This window comes from Channa argus, chromosome 14, assembly GCF_033026475.1.
Source record: "Channa argus isolate prfri chromosome 14, Channa argus male v1.0, whole genome shotgun sequence".
Lineage (NCBI taxonomy): Eukaryota > Metazoa > Chordata > Actinopteri > Anabantiformes > Channidae > Channa > Channa argus.
The window spans coordinates 14,466,518-14,484,444 of record NC_090210.1 but is presented as its reverse complement, the minus strand read 5'-3'; the positions used below and the strand labels follow the sequence as shown (position 1 = coordinate 14,484,444).

At 39.5% G+C, this 17,927-nt stretch overlaps 2 protein-coding genes across 9 annotated transcripts in view; one reads left to right on the top strand and one right to left on the bottom strand.

Annotated features, from left to right (window-relative positions):
- The first annotated feature begins 3,087 nt into the window (after nucleotides 1–3,087).
- Nucleotides 3,088–9,903, top strand: prg4a (proteoglycan 4a). Its single transcript, XM_067474125.1, has 15 exons — nucleotides 3,088–3,115; nucleotides 3,195–3,315; nucleotides 3,475–3,591; nucleotides 4,083–4,196; nucleotides 4,364–4,423; nucleotides 4,593–4,655; nucleotides 4,821–4,940; nucleotides 5,062–5,247; nucleotides 5,637–5,744; nucleotides 5,905–5,991; nucleotides 6,245–6,384; nucleotides 7,000–7,159; nucleotides 7,318–7,416; nucleotides 7,747–7,875; nucleotides 9,112–9,903. The coding sequence occupies exons 2-15, from the start codon at nucleotides 3,234–3,236 to the stop codon at nucleotides 9,300–9,302; spliced, it is 1,656 nt and encodes a 551-aa protein (XP_067330226.1). The 5' UTR covers nucleotides 3,088–3,115; nucleotides 3,195–3,233; the 3' UTR covers nucleotides 9,303–9,903.
- tpra (translocated promoter region a, nuclear basket protein) overlaps nucleotides 9,745–17,927 on the bottom strand; it is a 25,151-nt gene continuing 16,968 nt past the window's right edge. For 3 of the 8 annotated variants that reach the window (XM_067474118.1, XM_067474122.1, XM_067474121.1), the window contains 20 exons: nucleotides 17,715–17,753; nucleotides 16,824–16,994; nucleotides 16,023–16,134; nucleotides 15,723–15,916; nucleotides 15,529–15,599; nucleotides 15,213–15,412; nucleotides 14,909–15,103; nucleotides 14,594–14,706; nucleotides 14,340–14,414; nucleotides 13,494–13,718; nucleotides 13,207–13,405; nucleotides 12,909–13,108; nucleotides 12,639–12,710; nucleotides 12,424–12,515; nucleotides 11,718–11,830; nucleotides 11,531–11,629; nucleotides 11,292–11,433; nucleotides 10,812–10,909; nucleotides 10,320–10,436; nucleotides 9,745–10,103 (listed from right to left, as the gene is read on the bottom strand). In XM_067474118.1, the coding sequence (XP_067330219.1) occupies nucleotides 10,048–10,103; nucleotides 10,320–10,436; nucleotides 10,812–10,909; nucleotides 11,292–11,433; nucleotides 11,531–11,629; nucleotides 11,718–11,830; nucleotides 12,424–12,515; nucleotides 12,639–12,710; nucleotides 12,909–13,108; nucleotides 13,207–13,405; nucleotides 13,494–13,718; nucleotides 14,340–14,414; nucleotides 14,594–14,706; nucleotides 14,909–15,103; nucleotides 15,213–15,412; nucleotides 15,529–15,599; nucleotides 15,723–15,916; nucleotides 16,023–16,134; nucleotides 16,824–16,994; nucleotides 17,715–17,753 (2,583 nt within the window). In that variant the 3' untranslated portion in view covers nucleotides 9,745–10,047. Of the gene's footprint in view, nucleotides 10,104–10,319; nucleotides 10,437–10,811; nucleotides 10,910–11,291; nucleotides 11,434–11,530; nucleotides 11,630–11,717; nucleotides 11,831–12,417; nucleotides 12,516–12,638; nucleotides 12,728–12,908; nucleotides 13,109–13,206; nucleotides 13,406–13,493; nucleotides 13,719–14,339; nucleotides 14,415–14,593; nucleotides 14,707–14,908; nucleotides 15,104–15,212; nucleotides 15,413–15,528; nucleotides 15,600–15,722; nucleotides 15,917–16,022; nucleotides 16,135–16,823; nucleotides 16,995–17,714; nucleotides 17,754–17,927 lie in introns of those variants that run through there. The other 5 variants (XM_067474120.1, XM_067474119.1, XR_010910572.1 and 2 more) reach the window with 5 other exon arrangements.

The window sequence follows — 17,927 nt, the reverse complement described above, 5'->3', positions numbered from 1 at the left end:
TATAGTTCCGGTGTCACACCAGGTTTTGCGATTTCAGCTGATTTGTCAGCCCGAGCCAATTTGGCTCCTACACTCTTGATAGTAGCCTACTGTACACCGACCTGAACGAGGCAGAATAAGAAAAATAAAAAATGCTGGTCATGCTCAACAGGTGTCAGAACACACAGTGGTTTCTGTGTTATGTCCTACTGAGATCGGCATTCACTGCCTGCACAGCTAAGAGAAAACCCAGACTAATGTTTAAACTCTAGTGTAAAGAATTGCTCAACATTAATATGATCTTCGTTGGGTTCATCAGTGATGATAAATTACACTGACGTGTACAGTCATCGGTGGTTGCCAAGCAGTCATCTCATCCCTGAAGGCAAAATCTCTGCTGCTCAGACGAATTATATCAAATTCAAATTATTAATAACCTAGATTAGCAGCAGATTGGATTGTTTTAGGTTCTTTTAGCTTCACAATGTGAATTTCACTGTCACTTTGAAAGTTTGCTTGCAGATTACAGCAAAAGTGTGAAATGATTGTCCTTTTAAAAAAGCCTTTGACAGCTTCTCTTCACATAAAGAGAAATTTATGGAACGAGTTTCAACCAAAAAACATATAAGAATAAATACTTTACTGTTACTGGGAATGATTTCTGACTGTCAGTATGTAACATTATGACATTATAAATAAAACAAACTTTGTACTATTGTGAAACAAATATTCTACAACAACTAAAGTTGAACTTGTACAAGTCTGAATAAACCAACCACAAAGGGACAAGATTCTTTACCCACTATGAGAGACCTGACCTCAGCTATAAAGCTAATTTAATGAGAAGGAACAAGTGAGGGGAAGATACCAGGATAATGAGCTAATGTGAGCAGACACTGGTCAGTAACCCACATTCCAACAGAAGGTCGTTACCACTGCCAACTGCGGAAAGTTAAAGCAGTAAATGAAGATCTACAAACATGCTGTTAACTACTGGCAGCTACAGAGAGAAACAGACACATTCCTCTGGTGAGCTGTCTGACTTCAAAATAATAGACCCAAGTGACAATGAACTGTTCTGGCTAAATGAAGGTCTGACCCTTCTGTTATGTTTTGTTTGCCAGATGCTTTTTAAATCCACGTTTCATAATGTCTGTCTGGCCTGCTGTTTCTCAACACCTACCGTGTGTCTGTGTGTGTATGTGTGTGTGCATGTGTAACAATGTATGTGGTGCTCTGAACTTCCACTCGGGATGCATACCTCTGTCTGTACATGGTCACAATGTGGGGTGCTAGTAAAGTTTTACAAGCTACTTTAATCTGAGAGTCTGACCAATCACACTACCTCACTGTGGTCACACCCCTCCCTGAGGGCTCATTAGTGTTGCCGTGGCACATAATTGAGCGTTAGAAATAAAACATATGAACAAAGCAGATCACACACACAGACAAACTAACACACACACACACACAGTAGATGAATGGGAACACAGTGGGTGTTTGCTCTGTTAGTTGACCTTGCAGTAACTCTGCCTAAGGCCCAACAAGAGTTTTATATCAAACTTTGCCTTTCAAATCACTGTATAGAAAAGACAGTACTATATAAAAAGTCTTTAGCCATCATAACATTTGTTTTTTTAGCAATGCTAGGATTTATTTTCTTTATTAGAATATAACTCAATAAAATTTTTGTCTCTCTCTGCTTTCATTTCAGTCTACGTCACTTTGACAGTGGACTACAGAGTCCCCAATACAGCTTTTGTATATAAAAAAAGAATGATAAAAAGTCCAGAAAATTATAATTATCATCATCACAGTAATGAAACTGGAAATAAAACTGGAAATCATTACGTTATATGAACAAGAATCACATTCTGTGGAAATTCTTTACTGTGCCAATGGTTGTATGGTGTCTTATATTTATGGCAACTGACTAATTATGAATGTTACATTACATCATCTTATTTTATTAAAGTTCAGGATAACACTGTAAAATCAAACTTGCTTTTTTTGTAGACAAAAACTAGTACTTGCATTTCTAATAAAGCATCCTAGTAAAATATGTTCGTAATAGATAATTTCATAATATCTCAGTCGGCATGTCAAATGCAAATTGAACTCCACAACAGAAGAAACAGAGGTAAAGCATAAACTGTGGCTAAATGGGTCGAATAATCTCTATTGTGATGTTTTTTTTTAATATCTTGTCTTAATGTTAGAGATAATGAACCCAAATACAGCTGTCAGTGTATTAAAATCCATCCATCTATTATCTGTAACCACTTATCCAGTCTGTCTCTGGGCCAACACAGAGACACACACAGACAGATAACCATTCACATTCACATTCACAACAATTAACCTAACATTCATGTCTTTGTACTGTGGGAGGACACCGGAGGAAATCCACTCAAGCATAGGGAGAACATCCAAACTCCACACAGAAGGGCCACGTCTTCGAGGATGTGAACACACAACCTTCTAGCTGTAAGGTAGCAACGCTCTGTCAAACTATGTTACAATGTCACCACATTAACCCTTCATCTTTGGTTCTTTCCTCTCATCTTGTCCTTTTAAAAGTCACCCACATCTAGACACTTTTTATGACCCAGGGACTGAACAGAACAATTGAAAAAAAAAAAAACAACAACACAAAAGTGTCAAAACCACATGACATCAGTTTCTGCTGGTTCAGACACACCATTCCTCCAGATGGCTGCAGGGAACATGGTGTCAGAAGGCAACAGATAGTAAAAGCACAGACCTTACACTTAATCACTATGATGCTTGGTGCTACTTATGAAATATTACAAAACTCTGTCACTCTCCAAACTTTAAAAAATGCAGAGGACGAGCTCATTGTGCAAATAAAAATACACAATAAAAAGTAAATGGAGACTGATGTTATTACGTATTTCCCTCTTTGCTCTTGAAAAGAGTTCCTGTGTGGAGGAGTTCATTTATTACCAGTGTAGGAAGGTTAAATACGTCTTAGCAGTTTTAATTAGGTTCTGGGTGTAGTATGAGTGTGGGTTTGTGTGTGTATTGTGTCCTGTCTCCATGCCCTTTGTCTCATATATAAGAACAGCGGACGGACAGGTTGTGAGAGGAAGAAAAGAGTTGGCTCACTGAGAAGGTAACCACTGCTTCTCTCACTCTCTATCATCATCGTGCCGGTATCACTCCTTTACTCTGTCTGCTTCTGTGTATCCCAGTTCCTGTTTAGAGCAGAGTCTGGTTCCACTGAGTCTTGTATGAAGATGAAGATAAGGATGATAATGTCACTGTGGCTCCTGATGCTCGGCCTGGCTATGACCTCTGCTGCTGCTAGACCAGGTAGGCAGCGACACACACGTATTAACCTGTAAGTATTTCTGGTGCTGTACAGTGCACCTGTACTTTAGTAGGTGTATTATCATATCTCCAGAGGGTCATGTGTAAAACACAAAATATCATTATCACCAAGTATGAATTGTCTTTCCTTTCTCTCTTCAGGCAACTGTGTGGGTCGTTGCGGTGAGGTATTCACCAGAGGACAGCAGTGTACCTGTGACTTCAGCTGCCTGCAACATAACGAGTGCTGCCCAGACTTTCAGAAGACTTGCACCATTGGTAAGCTGCTATACAGATCATATATAAAAGATCACAGTACAGTGAGCAATGTTGAAAAACTCCCAGGCCTCATTTGTGCATAATTACATAATAGAGTTAATGTGGACTTACAGTTCATCCAGGAAGTTTTCACAACAGTTAATTTTTTCCACAATTTGTTATGTTACAGCCTTATTCCAAAGTGGTATAAAATGAATTATTTTCCTCAAAACGCTGCAACCAATACCCCATAATGACAACGTGAAAGAAGTTTGTTTGAAATCTTTGCAAATTTATTAAAACACAAAAATGCTATTTTTGAAGAGTCTGTCACCTACATTTAAATTCCCCCTCTTACCTGGACTGTGATGGCCACTCTCTATATTACTGAGATCAAAAGCAATGGAGACTGGAGCAGCAGTGTCTTCATGCAGCTTCATGTTTCAGATATGGTGACACATTACAAACTGCTCCTGTTGATAATGTTCTGCTTGTCTCTCTGTGCGACCCAGCTCAGTCCTGTCAGGGTCGCTGTGGGGAGACATTCAGACGTGGTCAGCTGTGTGAGTGCGATCCTCAGTGCATCCGCTACAACACCTGTTGCCACGACTACCAGCTGCACTGCGGTAAGATCTGACCATCTAATGTTATAGTGAGAGGTAGAACAGCGATGACTGTATAGAGTCAGACTTTACCAGTAGAAGGTTAGGGGACATGTCCAATCAACTAAATAACTAAATGCATATAACTAAATGTATCTCTCTAAATAAAATATTCCAACTTGTGTCAACAGATGCCAGTGTGTCAGTCCCAAATCCCAAGACTTTCCAGCCTTTGAGGGCCACAGCTTCAGGTGAGCAGCCATCAACAAGGCCTAGAGTTTCCCTTTCACTGCCATCATACTCACGTTTGTGAACAGTGTGTACGCTGACAGGCCACGGCATAAAATCCACATGGTGGTGTTAATTAAGTGGTGGACAGGGGTCGAAATGACTTTCTCTGTTTGTTTTTCTCTCCATCAGGTAATCGTAAATCACAGAGGAGCAGTATGAGGTCCAACAGTGAGAGTGAGGAGTGGTTCACTGGTAAGTTGTAGTTCTAAGGGGACATTATACATGCAACATGTAAGAATTGGGCTCACTGCATGCTGATTGTACAATATCAGCTACATTATATTCCAGAATCAATAAAATGTAACCACTGACAACGCAAGCCTGTGGAGTTAATTCTTAATTCATGTTTGGATTTAGGGTCAGGCCGCTGCCCTCAGTACCCTGGAGGTCAGTGTCCAGGTTCTCTCCTTAGCCCACTGACTGCCAGCTCTTCAGGTCCTGCTCCTCCTGCTGTATCAACAACTCATCTACAACATGGTTTGGAATAGTTTCTTTCTTTCTTTCTATTTTACCTATATTGCATTCAATTACTGTACATAAACCAACTTGCTTCAGTCATGCATGGAAGATAGTAACACGTCTGTTGATCTGCTGCCAGCCTCTGTCCCTTCCTCTAATGGTCAAGCTCAGGACTCCCCTGCACTGGGCTCCTCTCTGCAAAGCTACAATGCTCCATCTCTTGGCAGCAGTTCTCCTGTCAGTCCTTCTGGTCCTGGAACTGCTGGTGTAACTGCCCATATGCTGCTGTCACCTGGAGGAGCACCTCCATATGTGTCAAATCAAGGTGAATGAAACCAATATCATATTAATTTGAATATCCACCTGAGACCCAGCCTATTAATTTATGTCCAGTGTAGTGGACATATCTTTTTGATTTAAACCTTTTGACTCATTTGAACTACCATAGTAAGCCCTGATGTGCTCAATAGAGGACCTGCTTGCCTTTCTAATGATATCTCACGGTTTGGGTGGGATGAGGGGAACTTTGTTTTCATGCTGAGATGGAGACTGCACCAAAACACTGTTTTTTCCTCAGTTCTCAGGAGGATATAACATTTGTTTAATTTGATTGTCTGGATTTCTGTATTTTAAATTAGAACATTTGTGTAAAATCATGGTTTTTGCTACTGTCTTTAATTATGCTAAACCTTTGTCACACAATGAAATTCCTAGGTCTCAGTAGTCTAACAGGTTCCAGGCCAAGACCAAGCACCCTTCAGGATGTAGCCCAGACCCTGGGACTCTCTGTGGTGGATGGAGGCTCTGCGGGACTGGGAGCAGGTACTGAAAGTAGATTTCAGTGTGGTGGGTGTTTTTGCACTAATATGATCTTCCACTGGAGATTCCCTGGTCCTGTATTTTCTTTCATATAGTGGTGTGTGTGTGTGTGTGTGTGTGTGTGTGTGTGTGTGTGTGTGTGTGTGTGTGTGTGTGTGTGTAGGACTCTTTGCTGATGTTGACCTTTGCAGTAATTCTCCCATTAATGGACTGACAGCTCTGAAAAATGGGACTATCCTGATATTCAAAGGTCAGTATCACTGTGTGCACTGTACATAGCTGTGTATGTGTGTTTGAGTTGGGCTTTTGTGTATTTGTGTTATTCAGACTTGTGGGTTATCTGTAGTTCAGTACCAAGCTTCTGCGAAAAGTATATATATTTCTAATGATATAATATATGTATAATAATATGTACTTTGTGTGATTTGTGTGATTTGCGTGTGTGTGTGTGTGTGTGTGTGTGTGTGTGTGTGTATGTGTGTGTATGTGTGTGTGTGCTCTAGGTGACCTGTTCTGGGCTGTAGACCCTGTCAGTCGATCAGTCGGTCATCCACAGAGCATCACAGACTCTCTGGGCATCTCATCTCCCATTGACGCTGTCTTCACACGCTGTAACTGCCATGGAAATACTTACATTATCAAGGTACAAATATTACGATAACTCAAATACTACTCAATGTCTGAGTAGGAAGATGTAGAGTCACCACTACTGATTTGAATCAGGGCTGCAACTGATGGGTTTCTTTGTACCCAATCACATAACTCTTAAAAATGTTAGAAAATACTTCGTCACAGTCACATTCTCATGAAGCTCAACATGACATCTCAGAAATGCAGCAACATTCAGTCCACTATTTTAAAAGGTCATAAAAAAGCACAATTATTTCAAATTATTTATCAATAAACTTTTGCTGATTAAATTTTCTCTGATAAAAAAAAAATAAATGAACTAAATTAACAAAAATGAAGGTTTTTTAAAAAACTAACTGTTGATCTGATAATTTTTATACATATTTTGTAAATTTAAACATTTTACACAGCTGTTGCATAGCTGTGTAAAATGTTTAAATTTACAACTCTGGACTCATTTTCTGCAACTTTTCTACAAAATATTAGATAAATGTTGCCTTACATATTAAGGTGAATGCTGACTGGAACATTTGGGACATGTTTGCATGACTCAATAAATGACTCACGGACCACTGCCTAGTCGTTAACCTCTTCTCCCCTCTCTCCTTCTGCTTGTCCACGGCTCCAGGGTGACCGGTACTGGCGTTTCAATGGAAACATGGTTGTGGAGGCAGGCTTTCCCAAACCTGTGGCCACTGAATTCCCAGGCCTGACTGGAGCCATCAATGCTGCATTGGCAGTACCAGCCACCAGGAGCTCATCAGAGAGCGTCTACTTCTTTAAGAAAGGTGAGGAAGACAGGTAGTCACAGAAAAAGACCAAAATGACAGAAAAATAATATAAATGTCATAGGTCACTAGAAACAGATATTCAGGGAATCAGTAATCAGGGTTGGACAGAGTTGGAAAAACAACCTGTTGAAGTCACCGTTTTGTCTATTTTCTAGGGGACATCATGCAGAGGTTCACCTTCTCACCAGGAAGCACTCCATCCTGCAGCTTTAACCCCCGTGGCACCCTGAAGACACACTCGAGTCACCACACTGGTCAGATCCCTCACTAATCACTAACCCCAGCAACTCATAATGTGGCTGTGTGACTATTATGATCAAGACATTCTACAAATGGTGTGTCTTGTCTTGCATACTGTGACTCTTTCCAACCTTTGTACTAAGCTAAGCTATTCATATCTGTGGCTGCTGTACCAGAGCAACAGATGTTGGACTTTTTGTTTAAAAGCCTGAAACCAGGTTAAGAGAACATCTTGGACATGGCTACAAAGGGACCAGTCCAATAAAGAACTTAGTTCTTTCCTCCAGCTGTCCAGCATCCTTTTGCAACTTACCCACAATGGTGTTTTTGTTTCTCCCATCCAGATGTTGTTCTAAGTGGAGAGATCAACATCAAATTGTCTCTGAAGGGAGTCCCCACCCCGGTCACCTCTGCTCTGTCCATGCAAAGCCTCCAGAGGCCTGACAGATACCATCACTATATCTTCTCTGGACGTAAGAGCCTTCCACAATTTACAGCATTTATTAGAAATCAGCTGCTAATCCTGTTTATAGTACTAGAGTCTCAAAGTGGTATATGAGGCATTTTAGCTTTACAGCCCACACATTTGGTGAAGTCTCATGAATCTGTTTTCCAGAATTATTATCAGGACCCTAGAAGTGTATCATGAAATACATGAAATTAAAATTAAAATGATTTACAAATCAAAAGAAAAGTAAAAAAAAAAACAAAATAATGTATTGCTGGAAATAGTACAAATACAATATATAAAAGATTTTTGGAAACACATTTAAAAAAAGATGGGACAGGGACATGTTTATCACTGTGTTGCGATATCATAAAATTATTTATCAAAAAATATACATTTTAATTTTCTTGCTGTAAACAAAAGAATATTTAAGTATGAATTGTGCTATAGTTTAGTAAGTTAGTAGGTTGATATTTTGGCTCTTTAACATATGTATATCATTATTTTTGATATATGGATATGAACTGGATATGGCTCCTTTTTGCTGCTTATGTCAACTAAACTAAAACAAAGCATGTTCTCAAACACATTATGTCCTTAAAAAAAACAGCTGATGCAACCCAGTGGTAAACATGTCCCTGTCCCAACTTCTTTGAGACCTGTTGCTAGCATCAAATTCAAAATTAGTTAATATTTTTGATAAAATATCATTGTCTTAGTTTTCTTAATAAGTTGGATTTGTTCTATTTCTACTTTTAAATTATTTTCAAACTTCATTTACTTTTTACCCAGTGTCCCAGCTGTTCTGGAAAGTTTGCAAATCTTTCTTTACACTTACTCAATCAGGATCTTCTTAGTTCTAGGTTCCTTGTCCCATTCTGTTTGGTCAATAAATATCTTTTTTTGCATTAATGGTGCTTTTAACTTTTAATATGTTCTCTGAGGTCAGTTTAGTCTTTTGCCGCAGTTGCAAATCTAACCTAATGTAAACAGGTAGCAATATTTAAAATATTGTCTCTACCTGTAGACAGTTTGAGATTAAAGGAGACCAAAAGTAGTAATAAAAGTGAATCCATCCAAGGGTACACACTGGATAGATTGGCGATCAATCACAGGGTCACACGTACAGACAACCAGTCAGTCACCACTCACCAACAGAAAATTACATTTTAGTGTCTTGAAGTGTTCCCAGTAATATGCTGACTTATTTCAATTGTCATTGTAGTTGGAGCAGTTGAAAACATGTCTTTTGTATTTGCAGCTCTCTTCTTCAGTGTCCAGATTGTAGAAGACTGGCCAGTGCTGGTTAAACCTGACCCATCTTCAGCACTTGTACCTCTACCCATCCTCAGCCCTGCTGCCATGGCAACCAGCTCTGCCAACATGATCACACAGAATGCTAACCCTTCCTACCCATCCAACTCTATCAGACTTTGGCTGCGCTGTCCCTGAAAAGGAGATGTCAGCCTTGTTCTGTTTTTTGCTTCAGCACAAAAGTCTTAGTAAATATGTCTACTGATTTGAAAGAAGTCATTTACTATTTTCTTTAAAATTCTTAATGTTAAAAACAAATGTATAAAATCGCCAGTTATGTTTGTCCAGGTTGGGTCCACTAACACTAAAATTATTACATCTACAGCTATAACTACTATGACTACAACCAGCATCATTTTTTTCAGTGAGAGGTTGTTTACTATTAGTAAATGAAATATATTTTAGTCAGCAATATATCCAATAATTTCTATCATAATACCCCCGATGTTTTATGTTTGACCTACAGTCTAAAAGCCAAAGACAGTCACAGGTTAGACAATGAATCAGAAAAGAATCAAATTCTAACAAAACAAGCTACAATCACAGAATGTGATGTTTTTCCTGAATAATGACTTCAATCAATCATCAAAAATGTTTTATTTCAGAATATAGACGTAAGTTAAGCTGAAAATATCACATTCTTGTATTAGTATCGTTGCTACTCACATTTTGAATTTATTACAACAAATATATCAACAGCACAACAAAATGAAAGAAACTTAAAAAAAAATAAAATCACTGAATTCCATAATGTGAAAGACCATCACAAAAACACAACTGTCATATTGTTTGTACTACTGTGATTATTGATTCTGATTGGACAGGGGGTTCAATGAAGTAGTAAAATTCAGTACAGAAATGATCCAAAAATGAGACATCAATATTAGGAAATGCCCCCTCTGCCCATGGGTCCTCCCCTCCCTCCTCGAGGGAAAGTTCCTGTAAAAGAGAGACGTTAGGGGGAGGGCAGTTTAGAAGAAATAGCTGAGATGATCAGGATTTGATCCAACATCCTTGCTGTATATAATGTATGTAATGCTGCTCTGCTTAATGCACTTCAATAAACAATTTCATCATATCCTCTGAGTGACAGTTAAAAGTCAGTTCTGTGGCACATGATCTTTAATAAAGTCAAGGAGGACTCTACATTGTTACCTCTGCGGCTGAGTAACATCCTCCCCTCCACCTTCAATCCTCTGGCTCCTCTACCTGTCAGGCTGCTGACCAGAGGTTGACTGGTTACTGTGCGGCGCTGGGGTAAACTGCTGATGTCTAGAAAGAGAGACATGTATGAGAGAGGATGTCAAAGTTTAGGGAGGGAGACATGATTCTGAGCAGTAGGACTGTTCATATCCAATATCCAATATCCAATATCCAATAAAGGAATTCCCTAGTCTGGATGAAGGGCCAGTTGTCCATGTCAGCCGATGATTGAGAATATAACCAGCTGATTAAGGGATAAAGTCTTGTAAATAAAGATTATTATTATTCTAGATCTTAACTCATTAAAAAAAGTATTTTAATAAGTTAAAAGTCTTTGGAATGTGATAAAAGCAATGTTGTTTGCACAGATGCAAAAAAATAAACTAACTAACTGAATAGATCGATAGATAAATATAAAATAAAAATATTAGTTATATAAATTACCATGGTCTTGGCTGGTAGATGGCAGTGATGCTTCATCACTCTGCTGTCCTGCTGAATCCATGTCTGCCTGGTTCTCCAAAGAAGACTCAATACTAGATCTAAAGGAAAGAAATTTAACATGCCAGCACCTTGAACACAATTTTTCAAACCAAAAAAAACTTTTTTTTACTACAGATTCACCCGACTTTTAGGGAGATGGATGTGCTAGTTATTTTATTTAACAAGTTCATCTACACACACACACAAATACTTCAGAAAGCCTCACGGCTAAAGTCTGTTGTGGATAAGGTAGCAAATATAAAAATTAAAACATCAGAGGAGTGCACAAAAACATCACGTAGTATCTTCAGTGCGATCAGTTAGGAACGTTTCCAATGATGCATTGAATATTTGTACATAGGTTTCTTTGATCCTGCATTGTTACTTGCTGTATTGGTTTTTTCCAGCTCTTTTTCATTTAGATGTCACACAGTAGCTCACCCCTCTCTTTCCTGCTCCATGAAAACCTCATCTCCATCCTCTGCAACAGCAGCCATACTAGTAGAGGCAGTTACCATTGGAACCGACTGGGATGCCATGTTGTCACCACTGTCTGAGGGTAAAGACTCAGTGAAGACTGTCACTGACAGAGCAAGAGGAAGAGAACATGATTTATAGTGCATTTATAAATGAAAGTGACAGTGTAGACACTTCAACAATGTGAAGATTAATCATCTTACCTGGTGCAGCCACTTGTAAAGGTGTGGTAGGGACACTCCTTCCTCCTCCGTCTTCATCGTGAGCAGCCAGGAACAGGGGAGACTCATACATTCCCAGACCTACAGAATGATCAAGTGTGAAAATGAAATAATTCATCCACACAGCTGCTGGGATTAGTTAAGGTTTCGCTGTGAATGTGTATGATACCTCCTTGAGAGGCCAGCTGTCCCAGGTCAGAGTGTGAAGCTGATGATGGAGCCAGGAGGTCTTCTGGAGGCCCGAACCTGAACCTTGTTGACAGACCTGCTACCTGAGGAGAACTGAGTGGTGAAAGACAAACAAGGGAGGTAAACGATGATGAGGCATCTTTCCAAGATATCTCCAATCCAAATAATACAATCTTTACTGCAATATAAAGTTAAAAGATACAAGTTTTTAAAACCCTAAGTGTTTTGGGTTTTTTTTTTTTTTTACATCCATACATTGGGAGAAACTCCACTTTTTTTTGGTGAGATGAAATCGAGCCTTCTGACTATGGAAGAATCTGACCCAGGTAGTTTAAAGAACTTCAGGGTGCATGTGTAAGTACACTTTTGGACATTTGGACACACAATTTAAAGAAAAAAAAAGTGAGTAGGAACAACAACTTCTTAACCCCAATATTTCTCAGTGAACATGCTCTCATCTGACTGTGGCTGAAAGGGAACAGCCGAAAAAAAAAAAAGACCCATAAGTATGTATGGGTTAGAAATTCCAGTTTTAAGATATCCCTGCAGTATATTTATTTATTTCCTGTATATTTATTTTACTTTCCACACAATGTTTAAATTTTTACAATATTAGTTGTTTTTATACCTACAAAACTGAAATAATCTGACTAAACCATCACTGACTCTGTCTGTGTGGATCTTACTGTATAGCCTCAGCAAAGCCATCAGTGCGGTGTGGGACTACCAGTGTTGGAGTACTGGGAACCATTCTGTCGTCATCTTCAAAGAAATGCTGCTGTAACACATTAGCACACTGTCTCAGCTTAAATGTCATTATTTAGACCAACAGTAGAATACAAACACATTCATGATCAACAGACATCAAATGTAATCCAGATCTTCATACTTCATCTCTTACCGTACTGCCTATTCCTGGGGTGAGCTGAAGTCCACGTCCTACTGATTGTCTGCGCAGCTGAGAGGACTGTCTCTGATTAATAAACACACCTGGTCACTGTCAGACTACTGTTCAATTTACTCAAGAAATCATTTTCAAAGCAAAGTTAGTAAGACATTTTTTTTTTTAAGTTGATGTTTTACTAAACTTTTATTATATGACTGATCTTAGAGATCCTTAAAACTAATTTGCGCTGCATCACGAAACCTTTAACTCTGTTTTACTGCCTACCTGAGTGTGTGGGGGTCCCAGCTCCGGAGCGGGAGGTTGTATATAGAGCCGCGGTGGAAGGGAGTGTGATAGTCTGCGAGGGTGGGGTAGGCGGGGTGTAAGTGAAGAAGAGGGGGAAGGTGCTGCCGAGGAGAATGGGGGAAGGTTTACAGGGTCTCTGATGGGGTCAGACTCTGATGTTGTGCTACTGCTGCCTTCACCTGGAAGAAATGAGCAACTCACATGAGCTTATTTAATGAGGAAAAATTAAACGGATCCCTGTCTGTGTGTGTGTGTATTTGTGTGTGTGTGATCTCACCGCTGTGTGATGGCTCAGAGGGACACTGGGAGTCAGCACACGGTCCACACGCGTTCTCATCAGTGTTGGTATCTTCTGATTGGTCCTCCTCCCCCTCAGCCTCCCTGCTCTCCTCATTACTCTCCTCTCCTCCCCTCACTCCACTGCCACCAGCATCATCCTCATCTTCCTCATCTTCCTCTTCATCATCCTCCTTATACTGAGTCAGAATAACACAGATAAATTGTTTAATCCTGACAACAGATCAAAGGTGAAAATATTTAGGAAGTTAATAAGAAGAGCAGCACCTCCTCCTCTTCATCCTCCTCTTCACCTTCATCCTCCTGCTTCTCCCCATCCTCTGCCTCCTCTTTGCTTTCCTGGCTCTCGCTGTCCGTGTCAATCACAATAACATCCCGGACTATAGAGTCCTGAGAGGATAGCTGATCAGAGGGGACAGACTGGGACACGCCTTCTTCTTCTATGTCCTCATTCTCTTCAGCTAAGACAGGGAACCCCTCCTCTGGAAGTGCCTACTCCCAAATATAAATGCATTATTAATTATGTTCAATCACTGTAAAAAGGCTGTAGAAACTTATCGTGTTCCAGGATTAGTGGTTAAAGATAACGGACTTCAAATAGTGTCATTTCCCTGTTAGTGGAGATTGGCACAAATAAATTTACGACACCGAATCAACTACAGCTATATTGATTAAGGAGCAACATTTTCACTACAAATTGACACATAGGTTCACAAAAACTGACACAGATACTTGTAATCATTCATCCTGGTTATACGCAACATTAAAGCCCAATCCGCATTCTCCCCCTTTGCCTTAACACTTGACCTGAACCCTCTGTTTTGCTGGCTCTAAATTGGTGGTAGTAGTGATTTACTTTAGTACCGAGTGTTAGGGAGAAGTGGGGTAAAGTGTGGTGAAGTGGTAGGGCTATGTACCCCTTTAATCAGAGGGAGAATCAAAACCAAGGATTATGATTAAATTCCTTAGTTAACTGGCCTGTAAAAATTATGTTAACCACACAAAAAACTTCTCGTCATGTTTTTTGTACATTTCCTATCCAAAAAATACCATCTTCTAAATTGTATGTTTCTTTGTCACCAATTCAATAAAAAACAAACTCTTAAAGCTGACCTGACTGTCATCTGGTGAATCCTGTCGTTCTTCCTCATCCCTCAGCTCTCCTTCCATCTCCTCATCACCTTCCATCTGAAATACAATAAGTTTCACAACTAATTAGAAAAGTATTTCATAACATAACAAACATAAACCACACTGGCTGCAAGAGATGAAAAAGTCACATGCTTTTAGAAAATCCTCATGCTTGGAATTAATAGATTATAATTGAGGAACATTCTGACAGTGCACTTCGTTAAGTGTATGTTTACCTGTGGTGGGATAGTTAGTTTCAGGCATAGTTTTTTAGTGGTTGGTGGAGTGTGTGATGTCTCAGGTCTGGCCTCCTCGTCCTCCTCATTCTCTCTCCCTCGCTTTGAACCTGCTTAAGTCAAAGCAAACATACACTAGATAATAAAAGGATCTTGGTTAACACTACTCATGCTACTGGTGTCCTGTCAGACGAGCTAAGAACCTTCAGAGTTATATTCAGTGTGTGGAACACCACTGGCCAACAGTTTTAAACATTTGAAAGTTTCAATAGTTTAGATTTAGTACTGGTGAGTTTAGCACACGATCCTGCTCACCTGGTACCATCATTGTGGAGGATGTGGATGGTCGTTCTGGCTCTATACTGAGCGCTGCGTCCTGATTGGTTGCCTGCTGTTGGGTGGGCTGAACAAATGCCGTGGCTTGTGTGCTGGTTGGAGGAGTTATGGAGGTGGGCGCAATCACCAGACTGGAGCTGGTAGAGTGCGCAGAGGTTCCGGTACTCATCAACACTACAGAGAGAAATATATTTTACTATCCGATACATCACAGAAGAGATTTATCCCCAAAATAAACAATGATTTAACCACTAGTAATGTACTACATCTCTAGTTCTGTTACCATCTTGGCTGTCATTCTGTGTTGTTGGCATAACAGTGGCAGTGGGTGTCGGGGTCGGGACAGTTGCCGGAGTAACCATAGGTCGGATGCTGGCACGGGGTGTGGCCTTGTTACCAGTTGAAGGGCTTGGCTTGTTGCCAGGAGACTGAGTACTTGTGGTGGGACGAATGTTAGCAGTGGGAGGCTCTGACACGCTGGAACTGAGAGAAACACTGATGTTATTATTACAGTTATCTATTTTTATCCAACAAAGTGTATGTAAGAATACACTATGTTGTGATATTTGGACATGCTTGTGTATGTCTCCATTAGTTACCTTCCTCTATCTTGGGCTGTACTTTTCAAAGATATCTGCCTCTGTTCTGCTGATTTGGGCTGATCACCCACCTAAATACACATACAGATTTGTAATATTGCAATCAGATGATAAATACATGACTTAGAAGAGAATAACAATTATTAAAAGTTGTAAACTATACAAAGTGTCTACAGAGAGCAGCACTCCTGTACCTTGGCTCCACTCTGGTCCTGTGTTTTTTCTCTTGGGTCAGGGTGTGTTTGTGAGTCTCTGAGTTCTCTCAGCTCTTTGTCCAACCGAAGACGTTGACCTTCATACTGAGACTTGAGGGCATTCATTCTCACCTCCAATTCCTCCTTACTTTGTTTCAGTTCCTCTATCTCCTTGCTGAGCTGCTCTTTGGCACCTACAAGTAAAGATGCGGGTAACAAATTTCAATTGTCACAGGGTAGGTTTTGTTTGTGTTGTTGTTCTTTGACAGCATGTTATGTGTAAATGGAGGTGCAACTGACTGTTTAGTTGGCTGATTTTTGTCTTGGCTCCCAGGAAGACCTTCTTAGTCTTCTCCTCCTTTTCAATGATCTGCTGTTTAAGCTGCTCTTCTCTATTCTTGCTCTCCAAAAGCTGAAGGAAAACAATAAAGAACATTAAAGTGCTATTAATGTAGTACATTACTTTATTAAAACAAATAGAGAACTACTGCTGGCAATTTTTATATCTGAAAAGGTTTTGACAGAGATGGTTTGATTTCAAATTAAAAGAGCAAAACTACATATTACTAATGTAATATGAGTAAAAGAGTGATTTGACCACTTGTCAACTGACACGGCAAACCACGCTTTAACACAACTGTGACAGAGCAAAAGTGCAAGCAGCAATCTGTCTTAACGGCCAATCAGTCTGCAGAATAATTGTTAGCACTGTTTATTCCCCTGAAGTTTTAACATTTTTCGGACAGTGTAGGGAGGTCACTAAAACCTCTGGAGCCACTCTGTTCAGTAAAAAGTCTGGATTGCAGCTCTTTGAACAAAGGAGAAAAGAATTCCAAATCAGTGTAAATAACAGACTGATTGTCACTAATCGACAAGACTATTGAAATTTTGGTAACAGTCTTGAAAAGAACGTATTTCCTAGGTGTTTTAAACCGATTTAATAATTACCCATCAGTAAAAACTGCATCCTGTTTGCTTTAATTCTTCCTGGCAAAGAGTTACTATATTACATTCCAAATTCTGCCCCAATCAGAAATTATTGTTCACATGCCAATAAATTTGAAGAAAAATTATTTTCAAGTTTACAAGCCAAGTTTTTACCTGTTGTCTGAATTTTGCCAGCTCCTCTTGAAGTGCCTGGTTAGTGTCGCTCACAGAATCATTGGATTGAGAACTCTTGGCTTGTGTGGTTCCACTGGCTTCATTAGCCTTATTAGCTTCAGTTAGCTGTTCCTGAAGACGCTTGATGCATGTGTCACGTTCAGCAACCGTCTGTCCCAGTGGAACAATCAGGTTTGGTGTGTGATATGGAGAAACAGAAAGGATGGAATAATAAACACACACACACAAAAAAATAAAAATAAAAATGGCAGGAATGGGGAAAGATGGATAAAACTGTTAAAACAGGAAACAAATTCTAAGTACGTATTGTTATTAGTTCAATCATCAATTCATGTTATTTCAAAATCAGTATACTATGTGAATGTGATCCCCTTAAAATGAATGTCGTCTTTAATGTGTGGTGTTAAAGCCCCAATACATACCATTTTTACATTAGATTAACAGTTCAAAATCAAATTGGTTGTACAATGACTCGTAAAAAGGCAGAGGGATTCTCTGGCAAATCCAGCTAAACATTAACGTTTGAGGAAGCAGGGATGAGAAAAAGAGAGTAACTGTGTAAGAGACCAGACCAGAGTAAAAGTATTGGCTTGGCTTTTGGTCACTGGTGATATAATACGATCTTTACCCACAGTCAAAACAGACACATCGCTGGTTTTCAAGTGTTAGAGCTGTTGGAAAAAGTATTAGCTGCTTGCCAGGATTTTTGTTGTGTTTACTTGATCACTGGTTGTGCTATACAAGATTTTTCATCATACTTTTCATCATCCATGCATGTTCACAGAAGTTTAGCAAATTTAGCACACTAATAACCCACTGACAGAACATTGGAATTGCTGTTTCTAGTTAAAAACAAAACATTTTTCCAACCTTCTGCAGGTTGTCCAGCTGGCCTTGGATGTCAGTCACCTGATAGGAGGTAAACACAACTACTATTTAATTTATGTGTGGCACATAAAAATCACAGATTCTAATATAGGAACACCAAGACACAAATGTCACTGAGAGAGGCTGCACTTTTCCTTGCATATTTTGATACATGTGAATCAATCAATGCACTTTACATTGTAAAACAACTGACCA

Bases quoted from the DNA above. Each gene is read 5' to 3' on its own strand.
- prg4a (XM_067474125.1), top strand. From the start codon at position 3,234: ATGAAGATGAAGATAAGGATGATAATGTCACTGTGGCTCCTGATGCTC. The intron at 4,197-4,363 runs GTAAGATCTGAC...TTGTGTCAACAG, and splicing joins CGACTACCAGCTGCACTGCG to ATGCCAGTGTGTCAGTCCCA. The intron at 5,992-6,244 runs GTCAGTATCACT...TGTGTGCTCTAG, and splicing joins GACTATCCTGATATTCAAAG to GTGACCTGTTCTGGGCTGTA.